We start from the raw sequence: 19,859 nt of genomic DNA on the forward strand, positions 1-19,859 counted from the left end.
AACCGCGCTTTATATAATAGACCGAGCAAAGCTTGCATAATCGGATGATATCATTTGGACAAAAATATCCATTGTGGCAACCGCAGTCGTTCGTATTTCGTGTGAAGTATTAAAGCACCCGGCTGCGTTCGTGATTATTTGTACAATTTTCCCTTTTGCCAACAATGGCGAACTACTACTCGCAAAAGCGTTCACCAAGAATGAACTTTGACTACCCTCAAAGCTCCTTTGACCCCTCACGACGGGAACGAGCACTCAAAGAATCGAATCGCGAAGAACCTCATCACTACCATCGTGGCCTTGTTCCTGGTCATAGAAGCCATGATAAGGACAAACATCATGGCCATCGCCATCGCAATGACCATCATCACCGTCGCCACTATCGTGATGACTATCACCAAGATAACCACCGTCACCGCCACATAGCCGAGGGTGCCATTGTAGGGGTTGGGATAGCAGAGATGATCCACAAACATCGCAAAAAGGAAGGCGAAGAAGTGAGTCACGGTTTGGGACATCTTGCCCGTGCTGTAGGTGCTGGCGCCCTGGGGGCTGTGGCCGTCAATGAAGCCTCACGCATGCGGCGTCATGATAAATAGCGGTACCTTTCGGTTTCTTGGATCTTATACCCACCTTGTTATTACAGCTTTAGCGAAGGAAGGTACACTCTCAGCTCTTATTTGCCAAACTCGTGAATGCTAGACCGATCTTTCGAAGTGGAGTTATATATTATGCATGTACTTTACTATCCAGCACAATAAATAATAAAGTTCAAAAAGGACTACTTAATGAATTACTCAGGCTCCTCTACTAAATATATCTACGAGTCTCACTCTGGTGGCTAACACAAGTGAGAAGGGTTATGCAATAAAACCTTATAGCCGCCCTTAATCCAATGGAGGGCGTCACACTGTTTCTGGGGATTGCGCTTACCCATGAGTGGACTCTTCTTAGTAATGACCTGTACTGCTTTCACAGAAGGAAGACAGACGGATACAATTGAAGTTCAAGGGGAAGTATCTGCATCGTCGTGATCTAGGCTTCCATTGTTACCGACGGTAGCCCTTTCACAAATTCCCCGGCTACCTCTGAGCACCGACGCGCCTCTTTTCGAAAATTCAAGAGCCAGCCAACCATCAAAACGTCATGAGGCACATTCTCCTCCACGAAAAACGCAACAGAAGATAAATTCTGCGGAATGTTCTTAAACACTTTGGCGAGTTTTCGATGTTCCTGGCATAGCACCTCCCGACCACCAGTGACAATCAACACAGGTGAAGGTAAAGGAAAAGGATGTCGTATAGGAGCCACGTATTGTTCAACTGGCTTGGTAACCTCTAGGTCACCTAGAAAGTGCTTCGCACCCCAGGCAGGGAATGATGCAGGAATACACTCGGTTTTGTAGTTTGCGCAATTTTCCCAGGCGTTGGTGTTATTGGCATTTAGGACATTGCACCAGGGCGAGAAGACCCAACCGCACTTCGGTGCTGGTAGAAAAGATGTACAGTTATATTGTACAATATATCGTAGTAGTCCCAATGCAAGGTCCCCTCCGCAACTGTCGCCGCTAAGCACAATCCGTGATGCAGGAATATGCAGGGTGTGGATCAGGTAAGAGTAAGCGGAAATGGCATCTTGGAGTTGTGCTGGAAAGCGTCCTTTTGGGTCACCAGCTAATCGATATTGAGGGGAGAATACATAAGCGGCTGCTGTGTAAGATAGAATGTTCTCGGCCAGAAAGCCACAAGAGGCCGTTCGGCCGGTGCCCAGTATGTACGATCCACCATGGAGGTGTAATACGACGTATTGGTCTTCCGGGATGATAGTGCCTGGTGGGAAGAGCCTCGGGTACCAAGTCCCTCCTATCGTCTCTGGCTCGACCTTTTCGTCTACTGCGACACCGGTGTACAGCTTGGGCTTTGCAGGCTCAACCAGAACAAACCGTTCACCTTCGAGATGCAGTTTTAGAGAGAGGGATGGTCTCATGTGGAGTGCCGTGAACACTCGCAGAGATACTTTAAGAATATTATTCGTTATGGCTTGCCGGTATGTCCAATTTTGGTCCTGTCGATGCCGAGGATGTAGGTACGCAACCGCAAAGAAGGGCAGACAGAGAAGCGAGGTATCCTTCGGCGATGATAACATAGAGGGAATCATAAAGAATGAAGTATTGTCGTAATACCGAAGACAACCAGTCGTGGATATAAATCCAAGGAGCAACGAATGCAAGCTTCGTCTTTGTTAATAAAAAGAGTGTGGCTTGATAGAAGAGGACGAGCAATGAAGATCAACTTATCTATGCGGAAGGCGCCAAAGAACCTTTCATCGAAACCTGGTCTTTCGCAATGTTTCGGTAGTGGGTAATGGTTTGATTGGCTCATTATAAAGTAAATAATCATTGGTGCATAGGCGTAAACTCTTATGACATCAAAATGGAACAAACGTTGGTACTGTGGGGCGATAATCTAACTAGTTGTCATACGCTGCGTCACTTGTTTTTGTACTTCCAACAGGGTCTCAAAGGGAGAGACTGGCTCTAGTGTTACAATACATGGAAACGACCCTTAAATCAGTGGTCGGCTCAATACATTTCAAGGTATCAATACATTAACTTGGTCCCCAATTACTAGCTTGTACGCCCTTCTAGATATTCCGACCCAATTCGCTGACTATAACTGTCGATTCTTATGACGGATATTAATTATCGTGATTGTAGGCAGGGACTGATTGATGTGGAATCCAGGCACCGGTAAAGAAACGTCCTTATCTGGCTCTTTGTGGCACAACTATTTGAACAGACACTCGAGTAGGGAGAAATGGGGTAGCCTCAATGGACATCCCTGTATGGTTATTTTGTGTGCCATTATTTGCATATAACTTACTAAGCATGAGTGGAAGATCTGCTGGGGAAAGAGCTTGCTTAATGTGTTTCAAGATGAGGCTTAGAAGACAATGCTTGATCAGTACTGTAATCCAATTTCAATTATTACTGTGCAGCTCTTTCCACAGATCGAATAAGTTCTTCCCTCGATCATACTTCGTCGGTTCCATATAATAAAAGGTCAGGAGAAAAGGCTTCTGCAATGTTCTAAGCCTGGCCTTCTGGAGCATAGCTCGTCATGCGAATATAAGTCTGTATTCTCGGAATCTCAGTGTGGTGCACTAAAGTTTGGGCAACACCAATAAGTCGGAAAACTTCGTCCGAAGGCCTCTCTAGAAATGGTTATTCAGAAAGTGTGGACAATAAAGCTTAGATCGAAATGGGGTTGCCTTCAGGAACATTTTCTTATCGATGATAGTGCCAGTCGCATGCATATCAAATTTCAATCCCGAGTCATGAACAAATTCATAAATGCCTGCGATTGGATGGGAGAAGGATGCGTTTCTAGATCTGATCTTATATATTACGTCGAAGCCCTAATATGTTGGTGATATGAGCCCTGAAACAATCGGCCACCCGGCGAAGAAGGAACACGGCGCTGACCGGAATCAAGGAGAAATCTGCAATACAGTGGGTTGGACTATTGCAATGGGCTTAACCAATGCGTATGTATATCTTGGCTCGCAGTAATTTTGGGATCATGGGAGGATGTCAAATCTAAGACACTGCATCGACCGAATCTTTGTTTTGAATTCTTAGTCTCTCGAGGTCATGGTTGACGGACACCATCAATTCGAGAATTCGACCAAGGAACAACGAAAATGGCTGTTCGACATCGTTATGCCGAAGAAGATGGCGAGCTCAAGCTAGTGGAATATTTCATGTGAGCACTTTCTTCTTAGCGTATTCAGCCTTTATTATTCGTTTTTGATTTACAGGATTGCTAGTCCTTTCTTATAAGGGGTCTTGGGTTTGGATAAAGAATTTTAGGCCGTAGCCAACCTGTAGCCTTGGTTTCTTTTGTTGCGAAATTATAGTGGCGTTTTAAACATCCGCATACTGCGAGCACTTCGGCCAGGTAGCTCTGGATGGTTGTTTTATAAAGTTGAAATTCGACAAAAGCTTTTTATAGTAAAGCTCTTTTCATTGGAGACTAGTTAAGCTGTCTCACTTCGCCTTGTCGTATCGCCTTGTCGTAGTAGGTCCGAGAGTTCGGCGGAAGTATACGACCTAGAACATATCCAGCAAGTCAGTCCAAAGGATGGACAAGCTACAGGTAGAAAATGTGGATGATAAATATGCTGTGAGCAGAAAATAATATGGTATCTATTGGAGAGGTGAATCTCAAAGCCCACTGGCATATGTCCACGCTGACAAGTTGATATTATACAAAAGAGTAAAGAGTTAGACCAGCGCGATCTATGATAAAACCACCATGCCGGAGCCATGCCGCCTCAAACGAGACAAGCAGCAATATGAGCACAAACCGGAAAAGTCAGGTTCCCAGTAAAAGACAGAAAGCAACCCAAACACCCGCAATGCTCCGTTCTTGTCCAGAACGCCAGATGCCGTAGAAATGTACAGAGAGAAAAGCCCAATGAGTCGAGACCATATGAAGTCAAATCATGCAGTCAAGTTGTGCTTTCAAGTTCGAGTCCGAGACTCGAATCCAAGTGTCAATCGAGCGTTTAGTCGTCGCTGGCAGGCATTCTCATGTAGGCATCAATAGCCGCACTGAACGCGGCGAAACCAGCACAACCAAAAGCAGCAGCCTGGGGACCTGCCTTCGCACCGAGAATACCACCAGTGACACAACCAGCAGCAACACTGTTGGTAAGATCGTTCTTGGCGCGGAGACCCTCAATGCAACACTCAGTACCGGAGTAGAGCGCACCGACGATACCGAAGTTCTTCGCAGACGACCAAGAGCGAGAACCCATATCCTTAAAACCACGACGAACTTGCTCGCGCCAGGGGAGGTCGGCAATAGCGCGGCCCTGGGGTGTGAAGGTCGAATCGTAGGACATCTAAAGAGAAACAGATCAGGAACTGCGCTGTGGATATCGAGTTCATTGGCGGGGGAGTGGACTTACACTGGCCATGAAGAGACCGAAAGCTCCACCAAGACCGAAACCCATGGTGCCTGCGATAACGGTCTTGATCGGGCAAGACTCCATACCGGCTTGCATCTATTGCGCGTCTGTTAGAAGTGCATGGCGATATAGGTTGATTGAATCACGAACCATCTTGACCATTGCCTGCTCCTGGTCATTCATACCCTGCATGCCGGGGGAACCTCCGAGGCCGCCCATCGGCGCCACGCCGCCTGTTGTGCCTGGAAAGGCCATTTCGAAGATCGATGCGAATCAGACGCGGGAGTATGTGTCGCTATTAATGATCGATTGGATCTAGGTCAGACTGTTCTTGTAGTCCACTAGACCTGGGCAAGGAAAGAAAGCGCGCAGAATGAATGGATCAAGTAAAGATTCAACGCGGAGATCTTGCGGAGGCGACCAACAGAACGGCAAATTTATTTTTACGGCGGACGAGGCGGTCCTGAAGTGCAGAAAGCACGTGGTTGTCACTTAGTTCCCGGAAAATCATTCCACCGGATATTCAAGAATAGGTGTGGACGCCAACAACTTTGTGATCTACAGGTGATTTCACAGGAGAATATCAGAATACTAAATGCAACTCTGGTAAATCAAATGGTATTTTAGCAAATTTCCTAGCAAATGGCATGGCCAGAACTTTAGGGTAGCAAAATCAAGGAAATGTATCGACAAGACAAGAAACAACGCTCTCGTATGGTATAGGTCGTCGCCCTGCGTGATTCGGCAGATAGGCCAAAGAATCAAGAAGTAAGTATGTACATGAAGGTAAAGAAAAGAACACCATTAATCCTTCTTGCTGTCCTTGCGAGTCAGCGAAGGAGAGGATGCTCGCTCCGGAGACGGGGACAAGGAGCGCTCCCACTCTGCCATCAAATTGGAGGCAGTTCGTTGAAGCTTAGAGGGAGCCAGTTTGGTAATGGTAGGCCAGGGGATGCCTTCGGTGACACTGGGATCAGGAGCAGTGGAAGCTGGGTTCCAATCACCAAAGCTAAGGTTGCGGTCAGCGCATAACGAGGTTGTCATAGATGAAATCATGAAAGGTCGAACGGTACCTAGCGCTTGTTCGAGGGCTACTGCCCTGTGTCACGGGTGACTGATCTTGCTTCGATTCAACAGTCGATCGGCTCGATGAGGGCGTGTGCAACTTCTTTCCGGATGAGGGGGTATCCCAGCTATCCCAATTGTCGAGCTCGTCATTCTGTGCATCGACTGGAGTGCTGGAGCGGCGATCGGGCTGTTCGGCGTCGGTCGCCTCGTTTGGGGCGGTTATTTGGTCGGAGGGGGCGCGGAGAGCGTTCGGAGACTTCTGAGCTGGTGTATCAATGCCGAATTCGTCCCAGAAGGATGTGGAAATTTCCGCCGGCTTGGTGTCTTTACCAGTTTTTGTCTCGACCGCTGGTCCCCTCCCCCGCGAAGACGATGACGATGATCTTGATAGCTTGCCATCCGCTAGCAGCCGCTCTCGGCTCCGTGATTTGGCCAGTGAATCGCGCTTGCGACCATTTGGCGGCGCCAATGAATTGGGTGACATGTTTCGTGTTTGTGTTCCGTTGATACCTTCCTCGCCCACCGTAGCTTGTCGGATGTCTTCCAAGAATGTCCAAAGACCTTCCCGTAAATCGGACGCCATTTGCTTGCCGGTACGCATCAAGGCCTCCCTTGAAGGCGGAGGAAGAGTCTTGCGCCACTGGGCGAGCAGATGTTCTGGTACTTGGCTTTCGTCCAGCTGCGCGCCCACACTAGCAGCATTGTTGCGTTCCACCGAAGGCAGTGTCGCAGATCGAGGAGTACGGCCCACGCGATCAGCCTCGGACAGACCTGGCTCACGTGGGAAGCCGCCTGAAGCTGTTACCGGCGACAGAAGAGACAGGGTCCGGGTGTGTGCTCCTTGGAACACTCGCCGACCGTTCGTGCCAATCTTCGTGCCGTTGGTTGCAGCAGCACGAACACTGGTACGTCGCTCAAGGTCCCGACTGATCCGTTCCTGTGATACCGCAGAACCAACCGAGCTCATGCTCTGCTCTCGGTGGTGTGTATTTGACGCCTCGGGGGCTGAGAAATCAGGGGATCGGAGCGGCATCAGTGGTTCCGCATGGTTGATCTCCGCTCGTTTCCTGTTCTTTTCAGACAGTGCCCACTGCTTCTTGATTGCCACCAGATCTGCCTCTGCCCGGTGGAGTTCCTCGCGGAGCTCCATGACCTTCCGTTCCTGCGAGGCGATAGCCCGCAGGAAATCGTAGCCATCATCCGGGACATCGAAAGACATGGGTGTTCCAGGCTGGGCGGTGGGTGGACGGGTGGGTTGCGTAATCGGAGTGGCAGCTCCGGGTGAGGAGACGTCGGCTGTTGATTCGGGTTCGTTCAGGTTTACGGGGAAGTTGAGGGTGAGGCGTTTGGCATGGCGGGCTGTTGGTTTTGCAGAAGGGAGCGATAAACGTTTGTTCTGCTTGAGTGAGCGAGACTCGGAAGCAGACTCAACCGGAGTCTGGTTCGCATCCGGCGGTGGCCCGTGGGTGAGGCTCTCCGCTCCCGGAATACTCTCCATGGTGGACCAGCCAGCAGGAGAGAACAATCAGGATAACATGAAAGGGAGGAGGAATGTAAGTGCAAGAACGGAGTATGTAAAGGGGAAAATAATAGCTCTGACAGGTGTGGTCTCTCCTGAGTCCAGCCCACAGCGGGTCCGGCGTGTTTCAGGGGTTTAGCGTCTTATTAAGCCATGTGTTTCGAGTCTTGGCATTCAGGAAGCCCTAACTTCAACTTCATCCCATTGCGAGGAAGCTTAACGGCGTGCTCTTTCAAGGTCTCCATGGATTGGACTTCTGTTTTAGCCGTCCAGCTGTCCATGGCATTGTAATCACTCTTATTCGGATCTAGGCCAGCGCCTGGAATGTTGCCACGATTGGGAGGAATCATCTGTACGGGGCGTAACCTTGAGACAGGTTAGCTTTGACCTTGACGTGCGAAGTGGGACTCGAGAATCGGAACCTTGTGGTAGACTGGCTATCATGAGTTCTTTCCTTGTTGGTTGTAGCTTCACCAATACCGGGCAGGGAGGAGACATGCCACTTGACCGAGTCTGGTAGCTAGGCTGGACTCTTTGCCCAGACCTATAGGTTAGGGAGCCATCTCCGGTGGCATAGTCATCTGGCTCCTGTGAGGCTGTAGAGCATAGGCAACCCATTCTGGACGTGTCCCATAGACTGATAGCAGAGGCCGCGTGGGATGGCAAACTGCGTATCACTGGGCAGTCTTGCAGGGGTGGTTTCAATATCTGAGAGCTCATTCATGGAGGGGCCCATTGTTGAATATCCCGTTGTTGGAGGGTGAATACAATGGGAAGTACAAAATCGACAAGAATTTGTGACCCTGCAGCCCATTCAGGACAAACAAATCAGATCAACAAATGATTTTCCTGGTTGATCTTCCCGATTGGGACGGCTGGTCTCTGGGTATAAATACCCCCAACTTTCCATCTCTTGCTCCTTTCTTTTCTTCCTTCTTCATATCTCTCTTCTTTCCTCTTTTTTCTTCCCCCATTTCCCCTTTCCTTTCCTTTCTTTTCCTTCCTTGTAACCCACCCCCTTCCCCCTCTCTCCTCCCCTCCCCAATGGACCGTCACTGCGGACCTCAAGGATTCATCCTTCATGGTTCGGGTGTGGTGGTCCCGATCAAACCCCATCACTGTGCGAGTCGGCCTCAGAGTGAGCTCAACTCTGCTGGCTACCCATGGTGTACATTTGCGTCCCCCCGTGGAGCTTCCCAACCCCAGTTGGCTTCGGCCTCTGGGAGTTGGGCCCACGGGGGCTTCCCAGTTGCCCGTCCTGTTGAGGGGTCCTGGTTGCTATTGGGTGGCGCCGCCACCTGTGTTCATCTGAGGCTTCGGTCTTGGATGCACTCAGGTGGCTGGAGGCCCCTCTAGCTTCTAGGCCTGTCCTCGGAGTCCGGGCCTCTGGGAATTTGGGCCTACGCCGAGGATATGATGGCATTCATGCTTCATGATTCTAGCGAGATGGCCCTGATCAATTTCCAATGCTGTGCGAGTCAGGCTAATGAGGGGCTAGAGACCCGCTGGGTCTCTGGATCCCCTTGTGCTGCCGCCCACAGCATACATGAGGGGTGGGCTACTTGAGGCTTTGGTTCCTCGCGAGCTCAGTTGCCTCTGAGAATTTGGGCCGTCGCGGGGGATCTGAAGGCATTCATGCTTCACGGTTCCAGCGACATGGCCCTGATCAACATTAAATGTTGTGCGAGTCGGCCAAATGAGGGGCCAGGGATTCCGCGGATCTCTGGATCCCCTTGTGCAGGCACCCACGGCATACATTGGGGGGTAGGCGGGGGGCTTTGTAAGATCTTTACCTAGTTGTAGCTGTTCATTCCAATACAATCCTTGTTCAAATCATGATATCTAACTCTGTATCACTTGCTTTCTCCTACTGCCAAAGCTTAAACAGACAAGACTGTCCTCAGACTCTTGAAGTTCTGAAGGCATCCTTCGTGGGCGACTTTTTATATTGACCGAAGATGCCGCTCTTGGGAACATGCAGGGGTCCACGCCCGACATCTTCGCGTCCACGAGCGCGACTCAAGCACATCTCCACCATGAGACTAGCACTGAACCCATTGAAATCCGGCCATACAGTCTTATTCCTGCGACACTTGGTCAATTCAGCTTCCATTTCTAGGTTGCCGCCAGTCCCTCCCCTCCAGCGCACCGTGGTCTGGTCATGACACATCACAATGGAAATCCAACCCGAGGGTATTCCAGTCTTTGACCTCGGACTACTCGATCCATCTTTCAGGATTGAAGACGAACACCTGAGACTTGAGCCCAAGGCAGTCTACATCTATCCCACCAACGACAACGAAGTCATTGATCATAAATACCAGATCATGGACAAGATCGGCTACGGTGGCAAGTTACTCCTGCAATACTTACAAAGACACAAAACTGACAGCTGCATCAAGGCATGGTCATCGTTAGCTCTCAAGACCTCATCAACGGAAGTAAAACAGACCGTGCCGTCGATGCCCGTCTTCCCATTGCAGAGCTGTTCGCCTACTCGGTACTCTACCAGACACACTCCGCAACAAGATGCAACTGATATCAATGTTCTGGGATAAAGTGGGGGCCTGGACGGGGAAGGTCTCAATCCCGGATCGGAGTCTCGGGAGCTTAGCGGCTCGGGACTTTGTGGGACAGGATTTGAATGGGTTCTTGCTTTGGATGCCCAAGGCTATACAATGCTATCCTCAGGATGGATTTCCCGGAGAGGTATTATTGTGCTGGGTATCAGCCTGATCTTGATGTTCAACAGGAAGAGAGGGAGAGGGGTGGGTATGTGCTTGCTGCTGCGGATGCTGAGATGGGGATTGGGTGTGATGATGGAATCTCTGTCATTCTTGGGTCGAGATTTTATCAGGAGTTGTCGACTTGTAATAAGTTGTATACGAACCCGGGCAAGGTTGGGTGGTATTGTAAATTGTTAGATGGGGTTTCTGGTTCTGATGATTCGACAAAAACAAGATGTAGATGTAGATGCGGAAGTCATTTATCTTCCAAAAAGTACTAGGACTAGCAATGGATGATCGAAAAGGAAAATCCCAACCATGAGTTTCATATGTATTCTAGTATTCCTCAAAATACCCAAAAATTATCCCACGGGGCACGCAGCCAATAAACAGACAGAAGCACAACCAGCATTCTATCGCAAAGGAAAGTATAGAATACAGCGAAACGATTACACCAGATCATTAGAACTCCGGGACCGGTCCCACCAGACATAGAAAGTGACAGTAAAAGGTAAAATAGTACAACGAACGGACACCAAGGATGCAGGGGCAATGGCAATGGTTATACAACAAGTTTGGAACGCCACATGGGTCTATACAGGGAATGAAAGAAGGGTAGAGGGTGATGTTGAAAATGGAGGTAGGTGATTGTTGGAGGGGACATTAGGATTAGATGCCACCCCAGCGGTTGCGAAGACCCTCAGACCAGCGCGTGTAGAGGACGTCGGAGAGTTGTTTGGTATGTTCCATTCCTGGAACGGACTGGCCAGGCAGGTTGGATGTGGGAGATTGGGGTTGAGTTTCGGGGACGTAGGATTGGCGACGCTTGTGGCTCTTCAGGTGAGGATTGTTTTGAGCCAGGACGAGGCGAGGGCGAGAGGGAGAGTCGAGTTGAGTAGGTGGGAGGAGAGTTGACAGACGGGAATCACTGGTATCTCGTTAATATAAATATATACTTTGAGATGAAACAGGCTTACGCTTGGAGTTTCTCGTTCATAATTCTGACGATGTGGTAGAGACCTTCTGGATCGACCATTTCCAGATCACTCCAGGCCTCGGCCAGTCTGGAGATAGCTTCACGCTTATCGCCGTCTCCGGTTGTCGACAATACTTCCTGGCAGGAGAGTCCGACGGCTTTGCTGTATGCTCGTCGTCCAATTTGAGCCTCCTTGCTCGACGAGTCGGTGGACATGACCTTCGGGCTGGCGTTTTCGTCAAAAGCCTGCTTTGGAGATTTGACATCGGCGGGGACCTTATCTGATACCCGACGGAACTGTCTAACAGTAGATGGACTGTTACCGTAGCTCAAGTCCAAACCAAGTGGTTGTTTGATACCACTGGAGCGGCGCTTGGTGTTCGCCCGGCGGACAGAAGGTGATCGTTCGGTAGGAATTCGTCGAACGGTCGAGTTGGCCTGGTGCTTGGGAGGAGGTGGAGGCTGCGAGATATGCATTTCCTCCATGAGCTCGGCAGGATCAGTGTTCTCCTCCTCCTCCTCCTCATCTAATGTCGTCCAGTCTGTACCCTTGGGAACCCACATACTAGGGGCCTTGACGGTATCAAAGACCCAGTCTTCGTCGTCATCCTCCTCAGGCCTGGTCATAGTGTTCAGAGACTCGGCATAATACTTGACGTCCTTGGACACACCACGGCCACCATCCCAGTCCTGCTTGCGATGGATGAGCTCTTGGAGTGCCTCGGGCTTGCCAGCATTCCGAATGAATTTGTGTCGGAGAAGCTCCTTTGCACTCGGGCGGCGATCTGGATCTTTCGTAAGACACTGTGCAATGAAGTCTTTGAATGTGTTGCTGTATTCGTTGCCCTCAAGGCGAGGGGCGGGGTTCTTCGGAATCAAGAAGAGCACTTTCATAGGGTGTGTGCTGGCATGGGGTGGCTCGCCGTTGATCATTTCAATGGCTGTAATACCCAATGACCAAATATCCGCCTTGAAGTCATATCCAGCCTGCTGGATAACTTCCGGCGCCATCCAGAATGGAGTTCCGACGAATGTATTGCGCTGTGATTTGATGTTGACCAGCTGTGCGGCCACTCCAAAGTCGGCCAGCTTGACTTTTCCAGTCTGAGAAAGCAGGACATTGGCGGCTTTGACATCCCGGTGAATCTTGCCTTCGCTGTGCAAGTAATCTAATCCCTGGAGAAGTTCGCGGCAAACGATTGCGACGTGGGCTTCATTGAAACTTCCTGGTTTTAACTGTAACGGTCAGCAGGGCATCCCACCGTAGGGCAACAGTTGGGCATACCAGGTCCAAACAAGAACCACCTCCGAGGTATTCCATAACAATCCATAGCTTGTGCCCCTTAAGGAAACTGGCCTTGTATTGTGTAACATAGGCACTGGCGCAAGTAGCCAGGACAGAAATCTCCTGTTGAATTTCCTGAATATCATCTTCACTGGATTCGAGATCGATCTGGGAGGTGAAAGGTCAATTGGGCACCATTGGGTCGGATTGAAAGGGCGTACATGTTTAATGGCAACAATCTCGCCGTCGGTCTTGTCAATTGCTTTGTAAACAGTTCCAAAACTGCCGCCTGCAAACGGGACGGGGTTAGCCAGATGCAAAACCCCTGACATGGGGAACACTTACTGCCCAGCTCCTCCATCACCTGGTAGTGACTTGCCATATCGTCCGACATGATTAGCTATTCCAAGAATGCAATGTGCTCCAAGAGAGAATAGCTGTGGAGTAAAGAAAAGAAAGGGATCGGGCAAGGAGGTGGAGCTACAAACCCCAAACAAGCTCTGTTTCGCATGGCAACGAGCGGCCTGAGGCCACAACTGGGGTAGGGGTCCACAATGACAACAAAGATCTACTGTATAAGTTACTCTCTAGTTACTTATTCACTCATTTATTTACTTCATTAGTTGATGGATTGTATTGCATTTATTTCGTTGTAATGATCTACTTTTTATTGCTTGTTGTGTTACTCGAAAGACTAATATTGCAAGTAAGTTATTCCATTACAACCCTAGATGTACTTGTAAGGGTTCATGATTCCGTTCTAAACAAATGTTAGCAGGATTTAATACAGCAGGTAATAAAATTGACTCACCGGATCATAGAGGTTCTTAAGCTGCTTCATCAGCTTCACCATTGTCTCATTTTGGCTGTATCCAATGAATTCGCGCTTGGCAACACCGAGACCATGCTCGGCACTGATACTGCCCTGGCGTTTCTGGATCCACTCATACACCCAAGGCTCAATAGCCTTCTCGACCTCCTTGTTGTATTGTCGCACGGCAACGTTCAGGTGCAGGTTGGAGTCACCCATGTGGCCATAACCGACCACAGCGCGGACGGGGAAGGAGTCATCATCGCCGACAAAGCCCTTCTCCGTAAGACGCGCCTTACAGTCTTCCACAAGCTGATACAGATCCGCCAGCGGGATCGACACATCGTACTTGTAGGTGCCGCCCAGGTGGCTCAGCGACTCTGTGATACCCTCACGCCAGCGCCAGAGAGCCTGGAATTGGGTCTCATCCTGGGCCAACACACCATCAGCGACAATGCCCTCGCCCATCACATTCTCCAGGAACGATTCCAGCTTCTCCATGTCGTGCTCGGCGTTGGAACCGCTGGTCTCGACCAGACAGTAGAAGGGGTACTCGCCCTCCAGAGGGTGCTTGTTACCCGTAGATTCAATGACCAATTTCTGGCTGCGACCGTCCATCAACTCGAAGGCAGAGAGGATCTCCGAGAGCTGACCCTTGGCTGCAAGGTAAGCCTGCTGAACCTGCTCAAAGCTCTCGAGACCAAAGTAAGCCACGTTAACAGCCTTGGGGCGGGGAGGACATTGAATAGCAACGGCAGTCACCAGACCAATGGTTCCCTCGGAACCAATGAACAACTGCTTCAGATCGTAGCCAGTGTTGTTTTTGCGGAGAGTCGACAACGCATCGACGACAGTCCCGTCCGGCAGGACCGCCTCAAGACCAAGAACACTTCCGTGCAGACTGCCGTAGCGCAGCAGACGCAGACCACCAGCGTTGGTGGAGACATTTCCACCGATATGGCACGATCCCTTGGCACCCAAGTCAAGAGGGAAAAGGTGCTCCCGCTCAGCCAGGTACTGGTCAGCGACCTCAAGGATAACACCGGCATCAGCAACAAGTACACCAGACGCGGCATCAAACGAGCGAATCTGGTTCATGCGCGAGGTGTTGATGACGATCTCATCGAAGACAGGCACGGAACCACCAACCAACCCAGTGTTTCCACCCTGCGGCACAACAGCCAATTTCCGCTCATTGCAGTACTTGAGCACCTTGCTAACCTCCTGAGCATTCTTGGGCTTGAGGACCAGCCGCGTGTGGCCGCGGTACTTGCGCATCCAGTCACTGTTGAAGGGTTCGATGTCGTCCGTCGCATCGGTGGTCACGCCATCAATCACGGCGGATTGGGAGCCCAAAAGCTCCTTGAAGTGGGCGACATCGTCAGCGGAGATCTCGGCGAAGTTGGGGTTTCGCTTGACGTTGGGGTAGGCGTCGCTGGTGTATTTGATCTGGCGGGAGTCGGAGTTGCGACTGGGACCGGCGCTGAAGGTGCGGGTGACACGGGGAGTTTGGACGAATTGTGCGGATCGAAGGGCGACACGGGGCCGGGGCACTGCCCGCCGTAAGGCAGCTGTGATGTTCCTGGCGCCAGACATGTTGTGTGAGGAAATGATAAATTTTAGGTGGAAGGTCAACGGTGGAGATCTGATCTCCTGAGCTCGGACTCGGGGATTTTCGGCGATTCAATTTTGCCAATTCAATTCACCAGAATTTAAGCAACTGAGTAATTAATTCAACTGAGTAATTAATTCACATATGGCAATTGCAAATATAGACGGGCTCAATTGCTTCCGATCACGGAGCGTTAAATATTTTAGCTTCTTAAAGTTTTTGACATCTGGCCGAGTTCGCAATGCTGACATAGTGAACCATCTACCTGACTGTGGCATACATACATACATACATACATACATGTCCCTAATTAGTTAATCTATCACACTAATTGGTTTGAAAGCATTCTATGAGACATCTGGCTATATAGCGGGGATATCTTGAAGTACTTGTATGTTGGTTAGTCTTGCTCTGGATATGTATCTACAGAGTATGGCTCACCAGGATAACACTTTGGACTCTTAAACCACCTTTTCACTGTTAAACTGTCAGAATCTTAAGTTTCGGACACTTTCGCTTTCCCCTTGACAAAATTGCTGTATCGAATGCCACTTCTGCATTGCCAGCATGGCTCTTGTGAGCAACCAACCAGCTCCAACCTTAAATACGGTTAAATCGTGTGTCCGTCTGCAGGCTTGCAATTTGAGGGACGCCTCCAATGTCGATCATGGAATTAAGAGGCGCAACTGGAGAATTGAATGTTTATTTGCCAGTACTGAAGCCCAAGCCGGAATAGAGTGGAACAGTCACCGGTGTACTCTAGTCGGTTACGTCACAGTCCACCTTGGGAAATTTACTTCCATGCTAAGCACTCAGTCATTACCATCACACACCATGACTTCCACTGTTCTTGTTACTGGAGCCAGTGGCTTCCTAGGACGCGCTGTCTTCAACACCTTCCAGCACTCTGGTGTGCTGGTAGTTGGGCAGGGATTCTCCCGCGCTGCCCCGCCTACCATCTTGAAGGCGGACCTTGAGAAGAATGAAGATATTCAGACCCTTTTCGATGAAGTGAAGTGCGTATTTCCAAACTAGACTTTACTCTACAGCTACTAACAAGTTTGCGATCCACAGGCCTCAAATTGTCATCCACTGTAAGCTCATACACCGCCGACTCGAACCCCGCCACTAACACCCCGCAGGCGCCGCCAACAAGTCGCCCGACCTCTGTGAGAAGAACCCGGACCAGGCCCGCAAGGTCAATGTCGACGCTACGCGCGCCTTGGCCAAAGAATGTCAGAGCCGTGGTGCTTTCCTGATCTACATCTCAACCGACTACGTCTTCTCCGGCAAGGAGGGTGAGGCACCCTACGAGGCAGATGCACCAACCAATCCTCCAAACCTGTACGGTCAGTTAAAGCTGGATGGCGAGCGCGCAGTTCTGGAAGAAACCGGCGACTCGGGTCTCGGCGTGGTACTGCGCGTGCCGGTGCTCTACGGCAGCGCCAAGGAGAACTCCGAGAGCGCAGTGAACACACTCGTCGATGCTGTGAAGAAGGCCACCGATGAGAATGCCGGCGTCAAGATGGACGATTGGTCTCAGCGGTATCCGACCAACACCGAGGATGTTGGTCGCGTGTGCCGGGATATCGTCATCAAGTACCTCAAGGAGAAGGAGAAGCGCAAGGAGTTGCCGCGCATCCTGCAATTTACGTCTGAAGACCGCATGACCAAGTATGAGATCTGCCAGAAGATTGCTCAGGTGCTTGGTGTTGCGATCCCCGGTATGATCCCGCAGGGCAATGACCCCAACGCTGCGGTACAGCGGCCTTATGACACCCATATGTCGACCAAGGCGTTGACTGACATTGGAATTGATGTGCGGACAATGGATTTCGTTGCCTGGTGGTAAGTCGTACCATTTGATAAATCTTTGTATAAAGATTCTAACAAAGAACAGGCGCAGGGAACTAGGTGCTTACCGCAAGTAAGCCCTGCCTCTTGAATGATTCAGGCATTAAACCAGAAGTCATAGAGGATCAAGAAAAGAAAGATGAATATCACGCTGTCTCAAACCCTCCGTAGAAGTATCCACCACTATGGCTTGACGATGAGCTCCACGATCTCCACTCGGAAGAACCACAATTCCTGAAGATCTGGGGATATCTCAGACATGGGGAATCTTCCTATGGCTGATCAGCGGCATGCAACAATGCAATAGTTCCTCTAGCTTCTGTCGATCGTAGTTAACTTTGAGTAACCTCGATTTCCGCTTGCGGCGGAAATGTCCTCTCGGCGAACCACTTCTCTTCTACACATCGCGGATCGCATTTCAGATCCGATTTGCACATTCGGTGAGTCTCTCATGCAACAGAGCCCTATGCCCCAAAAATCGATCGGTGCAGGCCGCATTTGCGACTGGTCAATTGGAAATGAGACTGTGAATACCAGGGGCTTTCCAGGCCCGTGCCAAATGCCACCGTTACTTTTTTTTTCCCACATTGTGCCAGGTCGCTTTCTTTTCCCCTCTTCACCTAACCCTTCGCGACCAAACTGTGCTGCAAAACTTGATCCTGAGTTTGAGGCTAATTTCCGGGCAGCTGCCGAGACCAAACCTGAAACCGCGCCTCGCCCCCTGGGGGGCGTCTCAGAAAAATTCACGGGAAGGGATCACCGGGGTTACCGCAAAATTTCTCGAGATATCCTGGAGCACGTGGAGACGCGGAGATGTCTGCGACTAGCGAGCAAAACCCCTCGATCGCGAGGAGCAGATCGCGGTATCGTCGCAATCGCCCGACGGATGCGCTCCCTCCTCCTCCCGCGATTTCGAACCAGCACGAGAACAGAGACAATGCGCAGGCTAAGCCCACGAAAAACGCGAAACGCGATGAGGAGGATGCGCGCGCGCGCGAAGCGCATCGACAGAACACAATGGAACAATTGACTGGAGGAGACAACGCGACGCAACTCCCTCGGCGGCCTAACGGGTCGGCGAAAGAGGCAAGTCGCGCCGAACGCTCGCGCACACACGACATCACGCCGGACACCCATCGCAAATCTTTCTTCGACAAGGTCAAACTGTCCAAAGTCAAATCGGCTGTCACCAAATCCGACCCTGTTCCGAAGTACATTGGGGTGGGTGGAACTGGTGTGGTCCCTGGAGTTGATGCGCCTGTGAGTGCTGTCAACGCTGGGGAGCGTCGTGTTGTTGCGCAGTATGGGGATGCCTCTGCCAACCTCACCATCACACCGTCAACCTCGGTTCAAGATCTATTGCTGGATGCGACCAAACGGCTGTCTAAGGATATCAACCCTGAGAAGTTTATTGTTATGGAGTCGTTTTGTCAGCTTGGCTTGGAACGTCCCCTTCGTCGCTTTGAGCGTATCCGAGATGTCATGAATTCCTGGGCTACAGATGCCGACAACCGCTTCATCATTATCCCTCCCTCCAGTGTGGAGGCACTGGCTCAGCTGGAAGCAGCACATGTTCCCAGCGAGCAGCCATCGTCTGAAACCGTCTATATTTACCATTCCCAGCGTCGTCGCAAGTGGGACAAGCGATATGTGACTATGCGTGCCGACGGACAGGTCACTATTGCGAAAAAGGAGAACGCCAAGGATCATACCAACATCTGCCATTTGTCTGACTTCGACATCTACTTCCCCAGCGCTCGAGCTTTGAGCAAAGATATCAAACCACCGAAGAAGATCTGCTTTGCAATCAAAAGTCAACAGAAGTCTTCAATGTTTCTCTCTACAGAGAACTTTGTGCACTTCTTCTCGACCAGCGACAAGACAATTGCGGACAAGTGGTATCGGGCCACTCAACAATGGAGGAGTTGGTATTTGGCTAACAAGGTTGGAGTAGCAGAGAAATCGGAGGTCGATGCACTCAAGCGCTCTGGGACCAAGAAGTCGACTCGCCAGCACAAACAAGCGCCAATCGAAGTCCCACTTCTACAACGAGAGAACAGACCCGAGTCTTCGAGAGATGGAAGCTCTGATTACCAGAGGCCATCAGGCTCCAAGGAGATGTTCTCTCGGAAGAAAACCACCCGTGGGCATGTGCCGCCGCCATCTTCATACCCCCAGGACCTGCCACTCGATTGCGAGTCTCACGCTTCAAGAGCAGACAAAGAGCCATTGGTGCATGGCGTCATGCCCGCAGAAGTGGAAGCTGCTACGTTCTCCCCAACGGGACTCCTAGGCCGAACATACACCCAACGCCAGACCGCCATGCGCGAACGCGAGGATCGTGAAAAGCGCTCTATGCAAGATCCTTTCACAGGCACCGGCTTGATGGGCACAGGCTCAGTCCACCACGACTCAAACCCCAACAGCCGAACCAACACCATGACCCGAGTCCCAGATACAACCTTCTTCAATCGAACTCAATCCCTCAGCCAATCCAACTCCTTCGACCAGAAGAACAAACCCCTCGTCGACCTAACCCCAGTCTTCGTCGAGCCACCCCAACACAGCAGAAAAGGCAAAGGCCATGGCGTAAGAGTCGAACCAGGAGTGCAATTAATCGAAGGAGCAACGGGCCCAGGCCTGACACAAGGCTCAGTAGCCATCCCACCAACGACCTCCTGGCGTCGACCACCCGCAGATACCCCACCCCAGCGACGAAACACAACTCGCAGCGTGCGACACCCTCCAAAATCATATGCGGGATCACATTCCGCAGACGCGAGCCCAGTCTCTACAAGCAATCAATTCACACCGAATAGTCTCCTCGCCCATTCTTCCAGTGTCGCTCCTACACCGCAGAGAAAGGGCCACGGCGTGGCAACCGGCGATCGTAACGCTACAAAGCCGTTACTCGATATGTCCCCCGAAAATCCATTCGCGGATGGAAGTCTCCTCCGACAACTTTGAGTTTCCTTTTTCCTTGGTTTACATTCCCCATTTACGATGTCTATGATTTCTTAACGATGGCTGTTGG

The 19,859-nt window shown here is 50.7% G+C and overlaps 11 protein-coding genes across 11 annotated transcripts; 4 read left to right on the forward strand and 7 right to left on the reverse strand.

Moving 5' to 3' along the window:
* Nucleotides 1–164: 164 nt before the first annotated feature.
* Nucleotides 165–599, forward strand: N7446_009044 (uncharacterized protein; the record flags this gene model as incomplete). The annotated part of the gene is made up of 1 exon (XM_058517789.1): nucleotides 165–599. One exon carries the CDS (start codon nucleotides 165–167, stop codon nucleotides 597–599), a length of 435 nt encoding a protein of 144 aa, XP_058368577.1.
* Nucleotides 600–1,035: 436 nt separating this feature from the next.
* On the reverse strand, nucleotides 1,036–1,986 carry N7446_009045 (uncharacterized protein; the record flags this gene model as incomplete). Its single annotated transcript, XM_058517790.1, has 1 exon — nucleotides 1,036–1,986. The coding sequence occupies one exon, from the start codon at nucleotides 1,984–1,986 to the stop codon at nucleotides 1,036–1,038; it is 951 nt and encodes a 316-aa protein (XP_058368578.1).
* Nucleotides 1,987–4,569: 2,583 nt separating this feature from the next.
* Nucleotides 4,570–5,229, reverse strand: N7446_009046 (translocation channel protein TIM22; the record flags this gene model as incomplete). Its single annotated transcript, XM_058517791.1, has 3 exons — nucleotides 4,570–4,908; nucleotides 4,975–5,070; nucleotides 5,125–5,229. The coding sequence occupies 3 exons, from the start codon at nucleotides 5,227–5,229 to the stop codon at nucleotides 4,570–4,572; spliced, it is 540 nt and encodes a 179-aa protein (XP_058368579.1).
* A 549-nt stretch (nucleotides 5,230–5,778) lies between these two features.
* On the reverse strand, nucleotides 5,779–7,540 carry N7446_009047 (DUF4048 domain-containing protein; the record flags this gene model as incomplete). Its single annotated transcript, XM_058517792.1, has 2 exons — nucleotides 5,779–5,983; nucleotides 6,048–7,540. The coding sequence occupies 2 exons, from the start codon at nucleotides 7,538–7,540 to the stop codon at nucleotides 5,779–5,781; spliced, it is 1,698 nt and encodes a 565-aa protein (XP_058368580.1).
* A 167-nt stretch (nucleotides 7,541–7,707) lies between these two features.
* On the reverse strand, nucleotides 7,708–7,911 carry N7446_009048 (uncharacterized protein; the record flags this gene model as incomplete). The annotated part of the gene is made up of 1 exon (XM_058517793.1): nucleotides 7,708–7,911. The coding sequence occupies one exon, from the start codon at nucleotides 7,909–7,911 to the stop codon at nucleotides 7,708–7,710; it is 204 nt and encodes a 67-aa protein (XP_058368581.1).
* Nucleotides 7,912–9,461: 1,550 nt separating this feature from the next.
* On the reverse strand, nucleotides 9,462–9,731 carry N7446_009049 (uncharacterized protein; the record flags this gene model as incomplete). Its single annotated transcript, XM_058517794.1, has 1 exon — nucleotides 9,462–9,731. One exon carries the CDS (start codon nucleotides 9,729–9,731, stop codon nucleotides 9,462–9,464), a length of 270 nt encoding a protein of 89 aa, XP_058368582.1.
* A 4-nt stretch (nucleotides 9,732–9,735) lies between these two features.
* N7446_009050 (uncharacterized protein) lies at nucleotides 9,736–10,119 on the forward strand (the record flags this gene model as incomplete). Its single annotated transcript, XM_058517795.1, has 1 exon — nucleotides 9,736–10,119. One exon carries the CDS (start codon nucleotides 9,736–9,738, stop codon nucleotides 10,117–10,119), a length of 384 nt encoding a protein of 127 aa, XP_058368583.1.
* An 837-nt stretch (nucleotides 10,120–10,956) lies between these two features.
* Nucleotides 10,957–12,942, reverse strand: N7446_009051 (STE20 family serine/threonine-protein kinase; the record flags this gene model as incomplete). Its single annotated transcript, XM_058517796.1, has 5 exons — nucleotides 10,957–11,215; nucleotides 11,265–12,499; nucleotides 12,549–12,716; nucleotides 12,770–12,837; nucleotides 12,894–12,942. 5 exons carry the CDS (start codon nucleotides 12,940–12,942, stop codon nucleotides 10,957–10,959), a joined length of 1,779 nt encoding a protein of 592 aa, XP_058368584.1.
* A 333-nt stretch (nucleotides 12,943–13,275) lies between these two features.
* N7446_009052 (FAD-binding oxidoreductase) lies at nucleotides 13,276–14,955 on the reverse strand (the record flags this gene model as incomplete). Its single annotated transcript, XM_058517797.1, has 2 exons — nucleotides 13,276–13,308; nucleotides 13,360–14,955. 2 exons carry the CDS (start codon nucleotides 14,953–14,955, stop codon nucleotides 13,276–13,278), a joined length of 1,629 nt encoding a protein of 542 aa, XP_058368585.1.
* Nucleotides 14,956–15,805: 850 nt separating this feature from the next.
* On the forward strand, nucleotides 15,806–16,902 carry N7446_009053 (dTDP-4-dehydrorhamnose reductase family protein; the record flags this gene model as incomplete). Its single annotated transcript, XM_058517798.1, has 4 exons — nucleotides 15,806–15,987; nucleotides 16,046–16,065; nucleotides 16,114–16,819; nucleotides 16,872–16,902. The coding sequence occupies 4 exons, from the start codon at nucleotides 15,806–15,808 to the stop codon at nucleotides 16,900–16,902; spliced, it is 939 nt and encodes a 312-aa protein (XP_058368586.1).
* A 736-nt stretch (nucleotides 16,903–17,638) lies between these two features.
* Nucleotides 17,639–19,792, forward strand: N7446_009054 (uncharacterized protein; the record flags this gene model as incomplete). Its single annotated transcript, XM_058517799.1, has 1 exon — nucleotides 17,639–19,792. The coding sequence occupies one exon, from the start codon at nucleotides 17,639–17,641 to the stop codon at nucleotides 19,790–19,792; it is 2,154 nt and encodes a 717-aa protein (XP_058368587.1).
* Between the last annotated feature and the right edge of the window lie 67 nt (nucleotides 19,793–19,859).

This window comes from Penicillium canescens (genome assembly GCF_028828765.1).
Source record: "Penicillium canescens strain IBT 15451 chromosome Unknown utg000006l_segment0_segment0, whole genome shotgun sequence".
Classification (NCBI taxonomy): Eukaryota; Fungi; Ascomycota; class Eurotiomycetes; order Eurotiales; family Aspergillaceae; genus Penicillium; species Penicillium canescens.